Here is a 22,842-nt window from a genome sequence, read left to right on the forward strand (position 1 = left end):
CTTTCCTTTTTTTTCATTCCTTTAGCCTCTCAACCATATGATCATGAATCCCTGCCAATTCTAAAAATTCTCCTTTGCCCTATCTAACCTCGTCACACATCATCTTTTTGAAATCTTGACAGGCAAATGCTATTCCACCTAATGGGATCCATTAAAATGGACATTCTTAGCTGTCATCCATTCTACTGCAAAAACCTCTACTTTTCCCAGTCCCATCAGTGATCTGGTCACTCATAAGCACAAAATCCTAGGTCCATCCATACTTGAGAACCTACACTACTTCCCACAAATACTTCTACTCTGTAAGCACAGCTTCCTGAATGATATCTGCTTGCCCTTTAACAGTTGGAACAACATTCTCAGCACCATCTGAGGAAGCTGTCGTAGCTACACCTGTCCTATGCCACCCCTCCCTCTCTCTCTCTCTCACACACACACACACACACACACACACACACACACACACACCAATCCCTCACAGTTCTCCAACCATTCCTTAAAGACTTATTCCGCTTTCTACATCCCCAAAAAACTTTCTCCACCCCTATGAAACACACTGTTCCTGAGCACCCATTGCATAACACTATTTCATCTACCTCTACGTCTATACTCTGCAAACCACCATGAGGCGCATGGCAGACGGTACACCTCATTGCATCAGTTATTAGGCTTTTTTCCTGTTCCATTCACATATGGAACACAGGAAGAACAATAGTTTGAATGCCTCTGTGCATGCAGTAATTATTCCAATCTTATCATCACGATCCCTGTGCAAGCGATAAATATGTCGTTGTAATATATTCGCAGAGTTATCATTTAATGCTGGCTCCTAAAACTTTGTTAACAGACTTTTTCAGGATAGTTTATGTCTGTCTCCAAGAGTCTTCCACTTCAGTTCCTTCAGAATCTCTGTGACACTCTCCCATGGATTAAACAAACTTGTTACCATTCATGCTGCCCCTCTCTGTATACGTTCAGTATCTGCTGTTAGTCCTATCTGGTACGGGTCCCAAACATTTGAGCAATATTCTAGGATGGGTTGCATGAGTGATTTTTAAGCAGTCTCTTTTTGCAGACTGATTGCACTTCCCCAGTATTCTACCATAAACGAAAGTCGACCACCTGCTTTACCCACAACTGAACCTTAGTAATCATTTCATTTCATACCCCTACGAAGTGTTACACCCATATATTTGTATGAGTTGGCCATTTCCAACAGTGATTCATTGATGTTAGACTTATAGGATACTACATTTTTCCATTTTGTGAAGTGCACAATTTTACATTTTTGGACAGTTAGAGGATGTTGCAAATCTCTACACCATGTTAAAATCTTATCAAGATCTGACAATATTTATGCAGCTTCTCTCAGAAAGTACATTATAGATAACTTTTTCATTTGCAAAAGCCTGATTTTATTATTAATTTTGTCTGCATGGTCATTAATATACAACATAAACAGCAAGGGTCTCAACACACTTCCCTGGGGCACACCTGAAGTTACTTTTACATCTGTCGATGAGACTCTATCCAAGGTAACAAACATGCTGTGTTCTCCCTACCAAAAAGTCCTCAATCCAGTCGCAAATTTCACTTAATACCCCATATGATTGTACTTTTGACAATAAGCGTAGGTTCGGTACTGAGTCAATTGCTTTTCGAATGTCAAGAAACAGTGCATCTACCTTGTTGCCTTGATCCAAGGCTTTCAGTATGTCATGTAAAAAGTGTGAATTACGTTTCACATGATCGATGTCTTCGAAAACCATACTGGTTGACATCGAGGAGGTCATTCTGTTCAAGGTACCTCATTATGTTAGATCTCAGAATATCTTCTAAGATTCTGCAACAAATCGGTGTAAGGATATTGGACGGTAGTTTTGTGGATCATTTCTACTATCCTTCTTGTACATGGGTGTGATCTTTGCCTTTTTCCAAGAACTGGGTACAATTCTTCTTTGAGGGATCTATTACAGATTATAGTTAGAAAAGGGGCCAACTCAGCCACAAATTCAGTATAGAATCTGACAGAGATGCTATCAGGACCTAGAGCTTTGTTCAGGTTTAACGATTTCAGCTGTTTCTAAACACCACTGACACTAATACTTATTTCACTCATCTTTCCAGTGCTCTTTCTTTGTAAAGGAATATTTGAAAATGGAGTTACGCATTTCAGCTTTTGCTCTGCTACCCTCAATTTTAGTTCCTGTCTCATTCACTAGAGACTGAACACTATCTTTGGTGTCACCAGCAACCTTTACATATGACCAGAATTTCTCTGGATTTTGTGAAATTTCATTTGACAATGTTCTGCTATGGTAGTCATGCAAGGTTTCATGCATTGCTCTCTTGACAGCCAAATGAAATTCATTCAGCACCTCTCTATCTATGCTTGGTGTTACACCTGTTATGCAGTAAACTCTGTTTCTTGAGAGGTTTCTTTACAATAACTGTATACCATGGAGTTACCGTCCCATTATGAACTGTTCTACTCAGTATATATCTATCCAGGGCATGGTCAACTATTCTTTTAAACTTGAGCCAGAGTTCCTCCTTGTTTTGAGTTCCTGGCTTTACTGATTTTTTATCTAGTTTCCTGAATATACATATCTTTCTGCTTGTTTCAATGGGACTTTGTACTTTGATAATCATTGCTGTCACAACTGTGTCATGGTCGTTGATACCAGTTTCGATGTGGACATCCTGAAAAGAGGTCAGGTCTATTTGTTGCCATTAGATGCAATATATTTTCAACATGAGTGGGATTCCTAACTATCTGTCCTCAATAGTTTTCAGAGAAGGCATTTAGTAAAGTTTGACAGAATGTCTTATCTCACCCGCCACTAACAAAATTGTAACTTTCTCAACTAATTGTTGGATGATAACAGTATGACTGGGAAACTTTCGTACAAGTGAAATGAGATTGTCTCTAAAGTTTTCTGTCACATAAGGAGAGGAGTCTGGTGGGCAATAGAATGATCCAACTATCATCTTATGTCTACCCTTGGTACTAAGTCTTGCCCAAATGATCTCACATGCAGTTTCAATTTCCAGTTCAGTGGATTTGAATTATTTGTCCACTGCGACAAATACTCCACCTCCATTTCCCAAATGCCTATCCTTCTGACATAAACATAAAATTTCCCCAAAAATCTCACTGCTATCAATTTCATGAGCACTTCAAACTCTGGCACTTTGTTGTAAATGCTTTGGCAGTTTACCATAGGATTTCAATACTCTCACTTGTAGGAGGCAATCTTACACTGGCACTTCTCGGTTTCCTACAGCTATCGTTATCTGGATTGGGTGGAGAGTCACCTAATCTAAAAAACCCTGGTGTGCTCCCCACACACAGTCAGCTACCTGAGCAGCAGCCTCTGATGTGTAGTGCACACCTGACCTATTTAGAGGGACGCTACAGTTATCAACCTCTCTACCATGAGCCTTGCAGAAGTCTCACACTTTATAAGGCCTCAAGCTATGGTCATGATGGACTTGTAAAGGTTGTTCTTTCCTTTACTCATTCTCTATAGAGGAAACATTCATTCTCCACACAACCCATTACCAACATCCAACATAAATCACACATAGAATCTTGTTTGGAACAGTTCCAACCTTCCTGCACTTGTGATCCCCTTCCTCTTTCATCTAATCATCCCTGATAACTTTTCAGAAATTCCTCACTTCTAACCTGGCCTCACTTTCCTTTCCTAAATCCCTCCCTAGTAAGGACAAACAATTCAGATCTTATCACCCCTCCCACAGACAAAGATTCCACCACAGTGATCTTGAATCATAGTGATTCTGTGGCTGAGGGTCTCCACCAACTTTCCAAAACTCCTGCATACAAACCTTACAACCACATACCCATCTGAAACACGCTACATGACATTCAGTAGCTCCTCAGGGCCTTCGATTCGTCCCAAAACAGGATCTCTAAAACCATCCCTTTCCTCGCACCAGCAATTAATGCACTATTAGTATTTACCTGCTCCCCAAGCTCCACTAGCTCAATACCGCAGATCTCCCTACTGGTTGTACCACTGCAGTTGTGTACAATGCTCCCACAGAAAGACCCTCTTCATTTGTTGACCAACAGCCCCAAACAACTGTCTACACTCTCCCAACCTATTTTTAAGATGTTGCTCACTTTGTTCATTGCCTTTCCACAGTTCCTGTCCTGTTACTGCCAGACTCCTTGTTCGTCACTGTGGATGTGACACCCTTATAAACCAAAAACCAACCCATGGCATTGCAGCCATGCAACACATACCTTTTTTAATGCCCTCCTGGATACCAAACCGACCACTGCTCTCCAAACCCTCATTGGCAAACACATCCTGACCCACAATTATTTCACTTTTGAAGGACAAATCTATAAACAAATCCAGGGGTACTCACACGGCACCATCCTATGCAAACTTATACATGGACCATGTGGAGGAATCCTCCCTATCCAGTCAACACCTAAAATCCTTTGTTGGGTTCAGAATCACTGACGACATTTTCATGATCTGGTCTCATGGCAAGGACAACATTTGCTCTTTCCTCCATAGCTTCAACACATATTCCCAAATCTGCTTCCCCTGGTCCTTCTCAACTCACTGAGTCACCTTACTAGATGTCAATCTCCAACTCTCAGAAGGCTCCACAAATACATCTGCTCATATCAAGCACACCAACCTCAGTTTTTGACAGCTCTCACCCAATACGTGCCAGAAAGACTCTGCCTTACAGCCTCGTCACCCAAGGATGCTAAACCCACACTGGAAAGCATTTAAACCTTACCAGAGCCCTTATTGGCAGACAGTATCCTACCCAGCTCATCAATAAACAGATCTCCCATGCCATCTCCTCCTTTGATACTAGTAAACTAGTTAAACAATCACCAACCAGCACTCCTCCTCCAGTAACACTCTGGCTTTGAAAAGCTCAACCACATCGTCCACTAGGGATTCAACTACCTGTTGTTGTGCCCTGAAGTGAAGGATATCCTACCCCAAAACCTAACCACATTCCCCAAAGTAGTGTTCTGCCACCTACCCTACAGAATATCCTTGTCTATCCCTATTCCAATCCTACTCGCAATCTTCAACCCATGGGTCATTTCATTGTGCTCCAAAGTGCAAGATCTCTCCTACAGAACCATCTCATTTAATGTGAGCATGACAAGCAACCAACTGCTTGCTTGTATGAATGGACACCACCAAACTGTGACAAACTGCAAACTTGGCCATCCAGTTGCCGAACATGTTGCACACCATAACACTAATTACTTCAACAGCTGCTTCATTATGCAAACCATTTGGATACTCCATTCCAGTGCTAGTTTCTCTGAACTATAGAAGTGGAAATTATCTCTCCAATATATCTTGCATTCTTGCAGTCTTCCTGACCTAAACCTTTGCACACACACACACACACACACACACACACACACACACACACACACACATGCCCTTCTTTTCCATCCTACATGCTCTACCCTCTTAACTCCTTTCATCCTTGGGTGCAGCTACCTCACTCTATCCCACTTCCCCCTCCTTGTTTCATCAAGGCCTTGGGCGTGTGCAGCTGAGTGTCTGCGTGGTTGAGTGTGAACTACTTCTAAAGAAAGAGCAAGAGCTCGAAAGTTAACATAAATACTGTTTACTGTTGTGTGTTTCTACGGACCACACATCAGTCAGCTACAGGTGAGTGGTTGACTTCCCTTTATTTTATATATTATTGCACCCAAGACCTTTCATTTTTGTTAACTGTAATGAAGAATGTAGTAGAAGGTAGAAAGGCTGATTTCACTTGTGAACTACTAAAAGGCTTTACTGAATTGATTTAATTGTCAGTACCAGGTCATACATATCTTAAGAAGTACTCTTAAATGATTACAATTTGTAAATTGATTTATCTCAGTGCACTGTTATGGTTCTTTACACTAGTCCAATGGAACGAGCACCAACTTAAGATTTTTCATGATATCAGTTTGTACATAAAAATGTAAGTATTTTCATACTTTTTTAGCTTTTTGCATTTAAACTTGAATAGACACTTGAATGCCAATTCAAAGTAGAGTATGTACTATTGTGAATTTAATAATCTCCTGAAACTCACTCCCCACTCCTCTCTCTCTCTCTCTTTCTTTCTTTCTTTCTTTCTTTTTTTCTCCTGTAAATACTGAATTAATCAAGTATGTAAAGCTGCTCTACACCTGAGAAGTTAAGTAGTAATTACAATTTCCACTAAAATTACAATTAAATTTGTCACATGTGTAGATACGAGGGGTGTTTGAAAAGTCCCTACAAAAATAAAAACTACTTACGTGTTTGGGGTAAACATTTTTTTAATTTTTCGACATAGTCTCCTTTTAGAGTTATACACTTCGTCCAACACTGTTCTAATTTGTTGATCCCTTACGAATAAGAAGAATTGTCCAAGTCTGCAAAATAGCTATTAGTTGCTGCAGTAACCTCCTCGTTTGAATAAAATCTTTGTCCCGCCAGCCATTTCTTCAAATTTGGGAACAAATAGTAGTCCGAGGGAGCCACGTCTGGAGAATAGGGGGGACGTGAAACGAGTTGGAATCCTATTTCCATTAATTTTGCGACCACAACTGCTGAGGTGTGTGCTGGTGCATTGTCATGATGGAAAAGGACTTTTTTGCGGTCCAATTGCCAGCATTTTTCTTGCAGTTCAGTTTTCAAACGGTCCAATAACGATGAATAATATGCATCTGTAATAGTTTAACCCTTTTTCAGATCGTCGATGGGGATTATCCCCTGCGAATCCCAAAAGACAGTCGCCATAGCCTTTCCAGCCGAAGGAATGGTCTTCGCCCGTTTTGGTGCAGTTTCTGCTTTGGTAACCCATTGTTTAGATTGTTGTTTCGTTTCAGGGGTGTAGTAATGTATCCATGTTTCATCCACAGTGACAAAACGACGCTTAAAAAGTCCTGCGGATTCTACCTGAACAGCTGCAAACCATCCTTCAACACTTCACACAATTCCGTTTTTGGTCAAGTGTGAGTAATCAAGGAACCCCTCTTGTGGATAGCTTTTTCATGTCCAAATTTTTATGCAAAATATTATGTACCCATTCATTCGAGATGCCCATAGCACTAGCAAACTCACGCACCTTAACTCTTCTGTCATCCATCACCATATCACGTATTTTATCAATGATTTCTGGAGCCGTAACCTCCACAGGGTGTCCAGAACGTTCAGCATCACTTGGGCCCGTATGGCCACTCTGAAGATTTTGAAACCACTTATAAACTGTTCTAATCGAAGGTGCAGAGTCACTCTAATGTTTATTAAGCTTCTCTTTAGTCTCCTGAAGCATTCTGCCTTTCATAAAGTAATGTTTAATCGCCACACGAAATTCTTTTTTGTCCATTTTTTGACAATCATTTGACTTCCTTGATTCACACGAACGCCAAACACAAAGAACTACACCAATACGGCTGAAACTTGGTGTGCATTCTTTCCAAAGATGCTACTAACTAAACATGACCTCAAAACACACTGGTGGTACCATCTCTCGGACTTTGCACAGACTTTTCAAATGCCCCTCGCATTTGTACTACTTAAATGGCTCACTGAGTATAAACATTTCCCACAGTGAACAAACTTCCAAGTTGAAGTTATGGTGTAAAATGATTTTAATTTGTTAGGAAGTTTCACAAATTTAGATCATAACTGTTCCCCCAAGTTTAATTACAGCATGGAAGAACATCTTGACAGGTGATATTAGGTAGGGATATGTACCCTTTCATCTCCAATTCTAAATGTCAAATTATGTTCCATTTAGTGTAATCATAGGATAAGTAGACCTAAGCACAATTATGAAAATTACATTCATGTAGATACAGGAATATTTGAAAGATGTATTTGACATAATATCTTGGTAACATGTTCTATCTTACCTCACAAAAATTAGCCTTTATGTGGCTTGAATCACGTTTAGTATCACCAAAACTATCACTAGTATGACGAGATGAGTAGAATTCACATTGCATCATGTCAAAGAAAATGGGAATGGTTGCTTTGCGGAGCTCTGTTTCAGGAATAAGTGTCATTTCCAGAAATGGTCCAACGAGTCCAGGAACAAATTGTCTCTTGTACTGTCCTAAAATCAAAAGGAAATAATATTCATGAAAGGTAAATACCTAGCAGAATTGTATCATTTCTGTGTGAGAATATTTCTTATCAGTTACTTCCATGTCTACATGAATATTCAAATGCTTTATTTGGCCATCAAATTAAGAAATAAATAAATGCCAATCAAATCTTATTTTACATAAAATCATTTCTTACAAACAAAAAGTAAAAATCGATCAACAGTTTGTGTTCATACAAATGTAACTGTTATTAATGTTACAACATTCCTCTCTGGTGAAACAAAAGTTCTCAGTAAATAGAATCAATTATGCAAAAACATGATTTTTCCTGATACCATTACATCAGCCAATGAGAATTTTTTGTATGGAATAGAAACTCTGAGGGTAACATACTGTGTGCATACTGTAAATACTAAGGCTCTCAAAATTTGTGCAATAAGCAATAGTTTACAAGCTAAGTATAGTGTCTTACTGAAATTACTGAAGAATGTTTGCATCAAATTGCCCATCATGTCTACACTGAGCAGTTTGCTAACTATTATTTTCTTTTTTACGTAAATGACCCATCACTTGCTATTGATGTTCATTCAGTCGTATTTGCTGATGATATATCAGTTCTAATTGAAAATGAGGTATCTGAAAATATTCCAGAAAAAGCCAAAAATACTTTTAAAAAACTTGAATCTTGGTTCTATCAAAATGGACTAAAATTAAATGTAACTAAAACCAAAATGATGCAATTTGAAGCTAAATCAGTAGAAAGGACTGAAATAAAGATAACTTGCAATGATCAGGATATCACAGAAGCAAACCACGTGAAGTTCTTAGGCCTAAATCTTGACAAAAATTTAAATTGAAAGGTACACATAGATTACTTAGCAAATAAACTGAACAACGTAGTATTTGTAATGTGTATTTTGTCAGGTGCCACAAACATGGATACCAGAAAGATAGTTTATCACTGCTACTTCGAGTCAGTTATTTGTTAAGGCATAATCTTCTGGGGAAATTCAGCAAATGTCACTAGGCTCCTAGTATTACAAAAGAAAGTAATTAGAAAGATGTGTGTTGCAAAAAAATGGGAATCCTGTCTACCACTGTTAAAGGATTTAAAAATACTATCTATCCCCTCACTTCACATATAAGAGATGGTGGTGTTCCTATATATATAAAAACAAAGATGAGGTGACTTACCGAACAAAAGCGCTGGCAGGTCGATAGACACACAAACAAACACAAACATACACACAAAATTCAAGCTTTCGCAACAAACTGTTGCCTCATCAGGAAAGAGGGAAGGAGAGGGGAAGACGAAAGGAAGTGGGTTTTAAAGGAGAGGGTAAGGAGTCATTCCAATCCCGGGAGCGGAAAGACTTACCTTAGGGGGAAAAAAGGACAGGTATACACTCGCACACACGCACATATCCATCCACACATACAGACACAAGCAGACAGTTGTGACACTTCAGACACCTCTCTCAGCTTGGCGCCCTAAGTGCCGGCTTGTGTCACTTGGGTCTTAAACTGGCCCTGCATTTTCCCAATTTACAATTTGCTTTGCATATATTGGCTGTTGGAGACCAGTTGCCTTTTCTGTTTTTTTCCCCTCCCTATATATATATAAAAAAATCAACATACACTAGACACTTTCCGTTTTGACTACAACTACAGCACTCGCCACAGAGACAACTTCAAACTACCAACACACCGTTTAAAACTTTATGCCCAAACGCTAGAGTATATGGGGTTAAAAATTTTCAATAAAATAAAAGGCAGTAATATATTTAAGATGGAGCATGGTTCACTGAAAAGATTGCTCTTTACTCTTCTGGTGGAAAAGTGTTATTATTCTGTCGATGAATTCATTGAGGACAGCTTCACAGTCTGAACAGAGGGATTGTATTACATGTATTATTTTATGCACATGTGTAGCTGTAACTTAGAAATGTAAAATATAATCTAAACTTTTGTATTTCTCTTAAAAAAGTGAAAAAAGATCCTTTTGTAAACCTTGACATGTCTCCTGTACATCAAATCAAATGATTTGAAAATTGTATGTAATGAGATGAATAAATCACATATCACATATGGCACATAGTTTCTTGCTCTAACAAATTTTGCTCGGTTCTGAAAATATTTCGTGGTAAAACTGGCTATAACATGAAAACAATGTCATTGTACAAGATACTGACTGTTTATACTTAAACAGCAAACAACTATTATCCTAAGAAGTGAATTAACTGACTCTGAGCTACCCGCATGTGGAAATTCTGTGCTTTTAGGTAGCAATAATATCAAAGATCTACAACTTCACAGAATTAAACAGCCCTAAGTTGTGTTTTCTTCTCTGAAGTTGTCTGTTTTGATGCAACTGTCATCCCATAATGGTTGCTTCAGAAATTTTATATGCAAAAAATCTGAAGTATGCTATCATGATAAGCTACTTATCATCCCTTCTGGTTAACATAACCACAATATCTTGCATAAAACATATGTTAACCATCTTCTGCCGAATACATTTCAGTCAGGCAGAATAGATAATGCTTGTACCTCTGATGGTTAAAAGCAGTTATGGCTTATGTATTGGTCTTTTCGACTTCTTTGTAAGATCAATAACGTAAAGTTCTCAGACTGAAACTTTAGTTAATTTTATAACTAAAATTCTAGTAGGGAGGGGAAAAAAACAGAAAAGGCAACTGGTCTCCAACAGCCAATATATGCAAAGCAAATTGTAAATTGGGAAAATGCAGGGCCAGTTTAAGACCCAAGTGACACAAGCCGGCACTTAGGGCGCCAAGCTGAGAGAGGTGTCTGAAGTGTCACAACTGTAAGATTTCTATACAGTACAAATCACAACTAGTTACAGGGGGTACAAGGGATGCCCCAGTGAAAGATTTGTACGCAGTTAGTAAAGAGACAGTTAGTATGATGGGAAAAGAGATGGGGGTAAATGATAAGTCGCTTGTGTGGAAAAATGTTCCCAAAATGACCCTAGGATGAAGATATGCAACTTGAAAACTCATCAAATACTGCTGCAGATAAATGGCTCCTTATCATCATTAGTGCTTACTTGCTACTTATGTATAACGTCAATACAATATAATAAAGGATGTTAACTATCATTTGAAGAGGTACTTTTACTTTAAATCAGTTGTGAGCCTTTTAAATTTTCTTTTATAGATGTTATTCCTGATACCTAACCATAATGCACTGAATTAGTTACAGTGCATCAATCATAAATCAAATATGAATCTTACTTACCTAAATTAAACCACATGCTGCGTATTTCAAATCCTGTCTCTCGCCTCATATCTTTATACCGGGCTACAATACGTGATCGCTTATTCTGCGAGAAGCTATCTAGTTGCAAGGCTGGCTGGGTCAAGAAAGTAATAGCACAATGGAAAAAGTTATTCCAAGCCTGATGTTCAAATGGTTGAGAAAAATAATCTCGAATTGTGTGAGAGAAGAAGCGAAGAGACTTCAGAATAACACTGAAACAAAATATTTGAAAGTAAATTATGGTAACACAATTTTAAACAGAGTCATAATTTCACTACCAATAATGTTAGTACTGATACATAGTTAAGCACGTGGGACATTTCTCTGGCTTGAAATAAGTCAACAGCTTTTTCAACATCATCCAAACTATGAGACCAACAATAAATATTAAAACCAAATATATCAAAGTATGAGCTTTTAAAATTTTCTTTTATAGATGTTATTCATCATACCTCACCACAATGCAACTGTTCACAACATAATCAAAATATGAAAGCTTTCCATAATGAACTGAATTATCCATAATGCACTGAATTAGTTACAGTGCATCAATTTCAAACTGGATTGGAAAATAACTGAAGCACACATTAATTAAGAAGCAGAAAATCTGAGTCTAACTGTTCTAACTTTTATGAGGGCATGGTGAAAAGTTATTAGCCTGGCACAAAGGTAGCACTAATATCAATGAAACTACATGTTTGTGTCACTGGTATAGATTGTGCAATAATGTCAGTCATGTCAGATTAATCTATAGAATAGTTTTATTTGCAAGACATTTTCAAGTGATGATGATCTGTCTCTTTCAATCAAATAGATTAACTAGAACCCTATCACCCTAAATTTATATTTTTGTGCACTGTTTCTGCTAATGAAAACTCATTCGAATCTGGTGAAGTTTTACAAGGAGTGTGGTCCTTCAGATATCTGTCCTCACCATGGTCGTACTTCTCTTGAATATGACCCATGCGAAGCACATCCCAAAACTGCAACCATGAATGAAAATACGAAGTATGGGCACATTATGTCATTGTACTATCAGCAATTACAACAGTGAGAAAAGGCCTGCATTGAGGAAGGAAAAAGAAAGAAAGACACCCAGAAATAGACAGAGAGAGAGAGAGAGAGAGAGAGAGAGAGAGAGAGAGTTTCACCAGGAAAGTACACCCACTCTCAGAGGAGCTTTGCCAATAGAAAAATTGAGTAATTTGAAGCACAAATTTTTAAGTCTCCACCCATTTATTTCCACATTAAAATATATTTGCAATAAAGACTAATAATGAGATTACGACAGCTACAGATAAGTATTTTGCAGATCATCCAGATTGGAACTCAGAATGGGATATACACACAGAAAAAATATTGCACAAAATGCACTGACATAAAAACGGACTAAGTTGAAAATCTGATTTTTTCAGCCTACAAAACAGTCTTTCACTGAAAACTTTTCACCTTACCATCACAATTAGATTTAAAGGAGGAGGAATAGGATCAAGGTAAAGACAGGGTAGGTCTTTATAGATGTTGACGGGAAGGTAGAAATAACTTCCCATCCTAAATCATAAAGGACACAAAGTGCAGGAAAGGAGAACAAAGAAATTGTGAGCTAAGAGCTGAGACACAGGTTCTATGTTAGAATGAACATAAGATTAAATCAAACCTATGACTTGCAAGCTCAAACTTCGTTATGTAATAAGCCAAAAAATATTTACTACCACTTGGATTACTGGCTCAGCATGAGTTTTATTTTAACATTTGTGGAATGAGATTTTATAAGGAAACAATAAACAACTTAAAGCTTGCACCAGTAAGAATGGTGTAAAATGTAGGACGACCCCACCAACAGGCTTACCCCAGGCAGATAACGTAAGAAGCCTCATGAAAAATCATACACATACTGAACAGTTGTATTGTCTTAATCAATGTCTTTCAAAAAAATAGTGAGGCCAGAAAAAATGTCTTTGATAATTTCAACATCCTACAAATTCTTAGCAAAACACTTGACAGAGAAGCTGCCATAATATATTCATAAACATGCCCGACTACGAGCTTCATGCACACAAATGGAATGCAAAAATGTTAATTTTGAGGAAAAAAAAAATACATTTTCCAAAGATGGTAATCACATCAAAAAGTTTGGACCATTATCTAAAGCTCAATAACAACACAAAATAACTTTAATTTAAATACTAGTTTATGTATATCAATTCCTTTATACAAAACATCACAGGAGTCATATCAGCAAGTTAGTCATCTAATAGGTCTCAGTCACTGATAGTAAACTGTTCTTCGTATGCAATAAGAGACATTTGTTTTCAAAGTCATGCAGAGATTTAGAAAATGCAGCCCTATCAAAGATATGAATTTAGTGAAATTTCTATCTCAATGCTCTTAGCTCATGCAATCTAAAAACAATGTACACTACTGACACCGACACATTTCTGCCCTGCCGCCTGCCTATCAATCAGTTTAATGTACTTTCAACAGGGAAGTCATGAAGTCAAACAGCTATTTTTACAAAGATAGAAGAAGAAATTTACTGACATTGTTCAAAGGCATTTTCCTTGAAAAATTTGAAGAAACTATGGAAATGTGAATTAAAGTGATCTAGACTCCTACTTCAAAATTTCATTCAAAAATCTGTGTCCCAAGACCATGTAACCCCATTTCAAATACGCCAAAGAAAGTAACAGCTTTCGCCAGCAGTGACTGAACAGAGTACACAACAATAATGACACTTGTAAAAGCCTTCCATATTCCCTATTCTGAGCATTTGCAAACTGTCGGATAAGAGATTTGATGACACACACAATCTCTGTGCATGAGCAACACCAATAGACATAAGTAACAGCACAAGATCACAATAATTCAATTCAATAGTACTAAAGAGAAACAGTTAGTGGATTATAAGCACACCTCTAGAACTAATTCACTCTCTGTATATTCCAAATATGAAAGACAAGAACTACAATTCTTTAATTATTCGAGTTGCACACTTAATTTTAAATAAACATTTCATTTTTAGTCTTATTAACATGAGACAGTGGTCATTACAACAAAGAAAATTCCGGAATAGAAACGTCAAATTAGGAAGCAATCACTCACCAGCAGATGAATGACGAGTGGTACATACACATACCTTAAGCTCAGAAAATAACACTAATAAATAAGTGCGTGCGCACTCCCATTTACGTGTTGATGCATCCATGCACCTATGTGCCACTCATCATTCGCCCATGGCTGGGGAATGATTACTTTTTCTTCTTTCTTTTTCTTTGTTATATGCTTTTCTAGAGCAATCCTTAGTTGATATATTTTACCTGTTTTGTAACATTATCATTTCACTCCAGTCTTTTGTATACACAGGCCTTGATACTAAATCTTTAAACACAAGCAAGATTTCCATTAAGAAATCCATAAGGTCTGTCTTGGTTTGGAAATGTGAAATGTAAACTTCGAAGTGGTGAGCTTTCATCTGACGAAATATAGAAATCATCACAGCAACTAAATTGCCCTGAAATAAAGAAATTAAGTTATTAGATTCAAGTTATTAATAAATTGTGAGATATGACCTAGCAATGCAGTCTTCAATTTTTGTCTGTGAAATTGAACTGCATTCTGGGGGGGGGATTTCTTTTTCGCCCAAATATCACAGACCACTCACTGCACAGGTAACCCCTTAAATGAACACTATCAGCTATAGAAATATACTTCTTTTGACAACAACGAACAAATATGCAGAACAATGAAATACTGAGATGCAATAAAATAAATGTTACTATCCAGTAGAAGAATTCATAAATGACAACCTGAAAATTTGAGTGGGTGAGAGCAAGTATTTAGGACTGTTAATTTTTAAAAGTTTGTTACTTTTGAAGAAAAATTATTAATTGGTTAATTAAGTAATTATTAAGTACCATATATTATATTACTGACATTATAAGGAAAATTGCAAATCAGTTTTTGTTATTTGACAAGTCTCCTGAACATTAAGTCAATGGCTAGAAATTGTATGTTACGAGACAAACTTCTATTCTATAGCTTGCTTTACTAATTCTCAGATTTCATTTTTTGGGAAGAAAGACACAGCAAATATATAATTATTTCAAAAATGTATTGGTGACTTCAGTGCCAATGTCAGGAAGCAGCAAATCACCTAATATATAAACTGGAGAACTGGTAAGTTTAATTTAATAATAAAATTTGTTGCTTTTTTCCAAATTCATGTGGCAGGAGCAATTAAGAGACTCTGCTACTTAACAGAATATTCTTTATTTCTGCAGTCATACCACAGCTGCTTCACAATTTTTTACAGGTATTACAAATCTACCTTAATAGCTACAGTGGAACCTTGATTACCTGGACTGAATTGGATAATCTGGAAATTTAGAACAAAATTGGAAAGGCATGGGATAAATGCCATAAACACACAAGCATTATTGTTCTTTACTTGAAGCAGATAAATTATCATTATTTTCAGATAATTTTGACGATGTTTTAAATGAATAAATTGAAACACATGTGGTGAAATAAGTACACACTTTCCTGTAGTTGCAAAGATGGATTGGAAGTAAGTTTTAATAACTTAGATGAAGTTGGGACAAATTCAAGGTTGGGACAATCAGTTCTTTTCCAGTTGTGCTCAATTGTGTGGCTCCATGGGTAGCTATGCACTGGCACACATGTAAAGGTCTGGGATTCAATATTCAGATGAGCTAAACAGTTCTATTCCTTGAGTTAAAGTCTGTGGTGAGAGAGAGAGAGAGAGAGAGAGAGAGAGAGAGAGAGAGAGAATGCTGCCACTATAGCCGAGTCAGTTTAAGGTGATCCCTGACAGTTGCAGAGGGCTGGGCAGCAGCTTCGCGCACCCACTTCAACTACTCATGTAGTGAGATTCTGTAAACACCTCTTTGGCAATGCATCAGTCATGTCACAGCTCCATAGATGGCCATGGTTTTCATCTGCAGCCATTTGCACTTCATAGCTGAAAGCTGGCAACAACACTGTCAAGCTGTCAGGGATCGTCTTGTGCTGACTTGACTACAGGATTTTTTCTTCTCGTGTCACTTATTGCTTCTCTCAGATCTGGATATTACTTTCACATGTGAAAAATGCTAAGAATATGAGTTGAGATAGATTGCTACTCATCACACAGATAAAACGTTTATTGGCAGACAGACATATCTAAAAGTAGGCTAAGTTATTGGACAAAGTCCTTCATCAGATTTAGAAAAGCACACACCTTGATAAACACTAAACTCACGCCACCATTCATACCCTGAAATGTGAAGTAGCTTCCCCACCATCTCCCCACACCTCCCCTCTCTACACAGTATCACACTACCAACTCAAACTATGCAATATCCTTATGTGACCCTAATCCACTCCTGTTCCCAACCCCTTGCCTCATGGCACTCACCCCTGCAATAAACCTAGATGCAAGACCTTTCCCATATGTCCTCCCACTCCATCTGTCACAGTCATCTCCTACCACATCGAACCCAGGGCCAACTGTGGAACCAGCCATGTGATCTACCAACTTAGTGTGGTGTCACCGCCAGACACCACACTTGCTAGGTGGTGGCCTTTAAATCGGCCGCGGTCCATTAGTATACGTCGGACCCGTGTGTCGCCACTGTCAGTGATTGCAGACCGAGCGCCACCACACGGCAGGTCTAGAGAGACTGACTAGCACTCGCCCCAGTTGTACAGCCGACTTAGCCAGAGATGGATCACTGACAACTACGCTCTCATTTGCCGAGATGATAGTTAGCATAGCCTTCAGCTACGTCATTTGCTACGACCTAGCAAGGCGCCATAGCATTTGATATTGATATTATTTTATGAAGCATGTACCGTCAAGAGCGATGTACACCAATTGTGGATTAAAGTTAAGTATTATATCAACTACGTACTTTATTTGCTACTATTAATTCCCTTAACTGTTCCAGACCTCACGCCAGTCAGCGTGTAATTAAACGCGTGCATTTCGGCCTCCTCTAGCAACACAGTGTTGGCTCTTCTGCCAACACTACACTTAGCAATGTCCATATGAATGGTCACTGCTGAACAGTGGCCAAGAGACAGTTATACCACCCACTTGCTGAACATGACCTGTAAAATGATGTGCTTCATTTTACCGACTGCTTCACAGTCTGTGCCATCTGGATTCTTCCCAATAAAAACGGTTTTTCTGAACTGCGCACGTGGTAGCTCCTCTACAACGTATGATTCATTCCCGTAATCCCCCAGTCCTCTACCTTTTACTAGTCCCTGTCTTTCACTTACCTATCACCTTCCCTGATCCTGTTCCAATATCACATGCACCTTCTAGGTGCACCTAGCAGCTCTATCCTGTCCCCACCACATTCCTGCAGGTTCCCACAGGCAGCACTAGCATCTTCCCCTACCCCTACCCTTCTATCCCTTCCCATCCTCAGACAGGCCTCTTTCTTACCCTTATTGCTCACCGCAACTAGACTGCTGTTCACATTAGAGGCAGTTGCGGTTGGGCCTTATTGTCCAATGACAGAGGGCAGGCATGTGTGAATTGGGCTTGAGTGAAAGTGAACAATGACTTTGCCCGAAAAGTTATATATTTCTAGCATTATCTTTTATTTTGCCTGCCTGTGACTCAACACCTCCTCTATGTGGGGACTAGCAATCTTATCATTTCCATATTAAATGCCTCATTAGGCAGTCTAGTACACTCAGCATCTCGCACTATCGAAAAACAAGATTAGATCGTGATTTGTCAGACCACACTACATACTAGGGTTGCCACATCTCCCATATTTTATGGGGTCTTCCATATTTTACCCATGTTAATGTTTTCCCTCATGTTTCATATAGTTTTACTTATTTATTTATGCTAATATTTCCATATATATGATATAATCCATAGCTATGATCCTCTGAAAGTAGTTGTAATTAAATATTTTAAGTACTATCTACAGACATGAATTCCCATTAACTTTCAACCTAAGTAATTTCAAAATGTAAACATTTTAGAAAACCCTCATTATTTGCGTATACTTTTGTGCACAGTTGTATATAATTGCCTTCTTAATGAAAAACATAACACTAATGCCATGATGGGACTTTCTTGCCCATCATTTCCAAAATCTTCCATCTTTTTAGTTTGAAAGGCAAAGCTACTACATATGTCCAGACAGCTACTGCCCAGTTTGTGCGTTTTTTGGCCCATTGAAAGTATTCAGTTACATGTGCCATTGAAAGCAATGGCCTTTGCATGTTACCTGTTTCCAAATGTCCACTGAGTGCAGTTTGCTCCACCATGATTGCTCACAAAGTATTCAAAATGGAATAGCATTCACTGAAGGCAGCAATTCCCATTAGGTTTCATGCTGATTGTCATTGACAAGGTGTGACATTTGTCTCCGGTCCCCACCAGCTAGGATGTCTTTATGGTCACTGTTCTTATGCCATGTTACATGGTTGTGAGTGGTACACCATTCCTTGTAGACACATTTGGACAATTCACGTTGACACACAAACAAACTGGGCAACTTTGTTCATAGTATGGTCATCGGTTTGTATAAACTCCATATTTTCTTTCTGCCATTCTGTCACATATTCATTATTGGTCCATTTTTCAGTGTTTACTCCATTAGACTGATTAACACATACATACCACATCACTGCATTGACTTATGTCAGCAGTGGAGGGTAAATGATTGCTTAGTAAAAGTTCTGCACCACCTATAGTGTTGCACAGTGAACAGTTTGCTCTTTTAAGAGGATATCTAATATTTTTGCAGTGAGCTAATAAGATGCATAATACTTGGCTTGCTATTTTTTCTCTCTCTCTCTCTCTCTCTCTCTCTCTCTCTCTCTCTCTCTCTCTCTCTCTCTTCCCCCCCCCCCCCCTCCCCCCCTGTTTTCAGTCAACTGCAATTGACATAACTCCACATACTGACAAAGCACTTGGAAAACCAAATGTTTGAAGTTGGTTAAGTGATGTGCAAAAAACATCAGTATTCCAGCATCCACTTTCGAACTATGTCATTTTCTCTAAATAAAATTGCATTAGTGTGGTTTCTAGGCCTTGTGTTGCTTTTAAAAATAATTCCTAGGCATTTATTTTTTGTGTGGCTAATTATATGTAACAAACTTAACATGTAGTAATACATACAAATAATTTTTGTAAAAACAACAATACATGTCACATGAATACAGGATCAGTAGGCATTACTGAAATCATCATAATCTAGCCCATATCTGTAAAATAAGCCATTACAACATGTTTGTCCACAGCGTGATTGTCTATTCAGATGAGCAGGAAGGGATAGGAAGGAAAGGCAGAGAAAATTGCCTGTGTGTCACAACTTTATTTTTTTATTTTACCAAGATATTTGTCCGATGATACTGATATCACTGGTGCTTCACTGATTCTGTAATCTTGTGAGATTTCTAGACGTTATCTTTCACTTTCCTGTAGAGTGGGTGCTGCAAACTTTCTGACTAATTATAACTGTGTATCAAAGCAACAATTGAATCCGTATCATTGCTGTTCCACTCAAAGCACTCTGAATAGTTCCCCATAACTGCTGAAGCCTGCATTCATTTGAATCTGCTTACTGTAGTCAAGCCTTCGTCTCCCTCCACAAATTTTACCCTACAAATTTATCTCCATGGCCAAATTGGTGGATCTTTTATGCTTTTAGCCAAGCTGTGCAACAAATTTCTTTTTTTACAAAATTCGATTAACTATTTCTTCATTAGCACAACTGTGCTGCAGAATGGAAATTCCTTCTGGAGATATCTTCACTAATTATTTGATCTATCAATCTAATCTTCAGCACTCTCCTGTGGCATCTAATTTCAAAAGCTTTTATTTTCTTCTTGTGTGAATTGTTTTATTCTCAAGACACTTTGACCTTTGGAAAATTTTTTCTAACATTTAAATTTATATTTGATGTTAACAAATTTCTCTTTTGCAGAAATATTTCTCTTGCTACTGTCCCTCTACATTTTATGTCCTCTCTACCTTGGTCGTCATCAGTTATTTTGCTGCTCAAATTGCAAAACTTGTCTATTGCTTTTAGTGAATGTAGACATAATTTACATAACTTAATATAACTTAATAATGGCTATGAAATAACAAAGTAAAATTAATCTTGGTAGCAGAATAAACATTACAGAGTAATTTTAGGGGAGAGTTCTCCAACCATGGTGGTACTACTATCTTTGTGAAAGAGCAGATAAATTTCTGCATTGTCAATACAGAGGCTAAGATAAGATAAGATAAGATAAGATAAGATTCTGACCTTCCTATTATTAAATTGTCGGAATGTATTTCCATAATTATTAACATTTATCTCATGGAAATCTGTCAGTCTCCATGTGCAAACTACCGCACCAATATGTTAAATATGATGCCAGTGCTTTGTGGCGATTGCAACATTTTTTCAAAAGACAGCAATGAAAGAGAGATACTTTGATAAATGTGACCAACACATTCAATGTGATCCTCACAATATACTGCCCAGCAAGATCAACATTTTTGTACAGATTCATCACTGACCAAACATTTATCACGAATAAAAGCTACAAATTCAGGGATTGTAGTTGTTAGGGGGCAAAATTGGAAAAGCATTTTCATTCAGAACAAGGTTGACAGCTTGTACAACAGTTTTAATAATTTCCTTCATAATTTTAATATAGCATTTCCTAATGGAATAAAAACATTAAAATCTTTGAACAATACTAATTGGGTAACTAAAGGCATACAAATTTTCAGTGGGAGAAACAGATTTCTGCAGCACTGTTATAAAAATATAGAGAAAGTGTACAAAAGAATCTATGATAGAGAAGTCAAAAAGACTAAAATTATACGGAATGACAATACTATAAGATACTCAACATATAAAGAGATCCATGTGGAGAGATATGGAGAAAGAAAGTTGTAGCTCAATACTAAAATGAAAGAATGTATCATTAACACAAAACAGCTCCAAAGCAACAGATCCAAACTCAGTTGTGAAAAAAATTTAATGATCACTTCACTAGCTAAACATCACACTCATGTTAACTATGAAGTACCAGTCCCACATTCTCCTGTAAATTGGTGATCTCAAAAGCCTCTATGTAAGCACATGAAAACATAAGAAAAATTAAATCATTAAGTAATAAAATATCATTTGGCCTTGATGGAGTACCTGACTTCAGATTAAAAGCATGTGCTCACCACATAGCAATACCATTGGTAAAACTTTTCAGCCTCTCTTTAGAAACTAGTTTCTTTCCAGATGTTCTGAAAATAGAAAAAGTTTCACCAAAGCTAATAAAAGGTTATTCTGATAAACCAAACTACTGATTGGAGTCACAGTTAAGTTCCTTTTCAAAAATTCTTACCGTCCAACAACACGGTTTCAGAAAGTCTAAATATACACTAATAGCAATTTTTGAATTCTTTGATTGTACTTTGAAATTGTTCAACCAATACAAAATACCTGCTGATATTTTCTTTGGCCTTCCAAAAGCCTTCAATATCTGGGACCACAAAATCTAGGCGTAACCTGTGTAGCACATAGCTAGTTGTGTTCATATCTAAAAGACCATAAACTTCAGTATGAGATTAACATTCTGAATAAAACAAGAAACAATTCTTTCCTTTCACGTGAATTTCCTTCTCATCCTGTCCAGTAAGTCTTTCCCGAACCGGGATTCTGGGCAACTTTTCCGAACTCTGTCCCTTTCCCTAAATCTCTCCAGCCCTTTTCCTTCACTCCTCTTCCTTTCCCTTCAACCCTTCTGCCAGAAGAAGGAGCCACTGGCTCCGAAAGCTCACGTACGTGAAACTTTTTTTTAAATATGTGTGTTCTCCTGCCACTGCGTGGTGACTTGAATTTTTAGGTAATACAGTCAAAAATTGATTATTTTTTGTTGGAATAAAATACAGTGTATTCAGGACTCTGTGTTAGTACTGCTACTATTCTTGATTTACGTAGATGACCTTGTCGAATGTATGAGAGCTCCCAAAAACATAGATGATGCCTGCATACTCCTCGCTGAATCCAGCCCAGAAACCTTGCAGTCAACAGTAAAAAGTTCTATAAAAATACTTTCAGAGTGGTTCACCAAAATCAAATTCATTGTAAATACTGTAAAAACTGTATGTGTCAACTTTCATTTATTTCTACCAGCTAGCCAAAAACAAATATTTCTACCATCTAGCCAAAAACAAATTCACTGTAAATACTGTAAAAACTGTATGTATCAACTTTAATTTATTTCCATTATCTAGCCAAATTTATATTCAGGCAAGATTAAAAGCTGATCCTTCAGAAAATGTGTCACAAATTTTTTTGCATTTATGGGTTAACAAGACTTAAAATGGGACATACATTTCAGTAACTTGTTAAAGAACTCTCATCTGTGTTTTACTAAATTCATAACACATATCTACATTTGATTCTTTTACTGCA

The 22,842-nt window shown here is 37.5% G+C and overlaps 1 protein-coding gene across 1 annotated transcript in view; it reads right to left on the minus strand.

Annotated features, from left to right (window-relative positions):
* The window catches only part of LOC124787750 (dedicator of cytokinesis protein 1), a 413,210-nt gene that overhangs the window by 191,041 nt on the left and 199,327 nt on the right, over positions 1 to 22,842 (minus strand). The window contains exons 19-21 of the mRNA XM_047254617.1: positions 14,713 to 14,906; positions 11,375 to 11,607; positions 7,919 to 8,121 (exon numbers count right to left, since the gene is read on the minus strand). Of these exons, the coding sequence (XP_047110573.1) occupies positions 7,919 to 8,121; positions 11,375 to 11,607; positions 14,713 to 14,906 (630 nt within the window). The remainder of the gene's footprint in view (positions 1 to 7,918; positions 8,122 to 11,374; positions 11,608 to 14,712; positions 14,907 to 22,842) is intronic.

Source organism: Schistocerca piceifrons, chromosome 3 (assembly GCF_021461385.2).
Source record: "Schistocerca piceifrons isolate TAMUIC-IGC-003096 chromosome 3, iqSchPice1.1, whole genome shotgun sequence".
Taxonomy (NCBI): Eukaryota; Metazoa; Arthropoda; class Insecta; order Orthoptera; family Acrididae; genus Schistocerca; species Schistocerca piceifrons.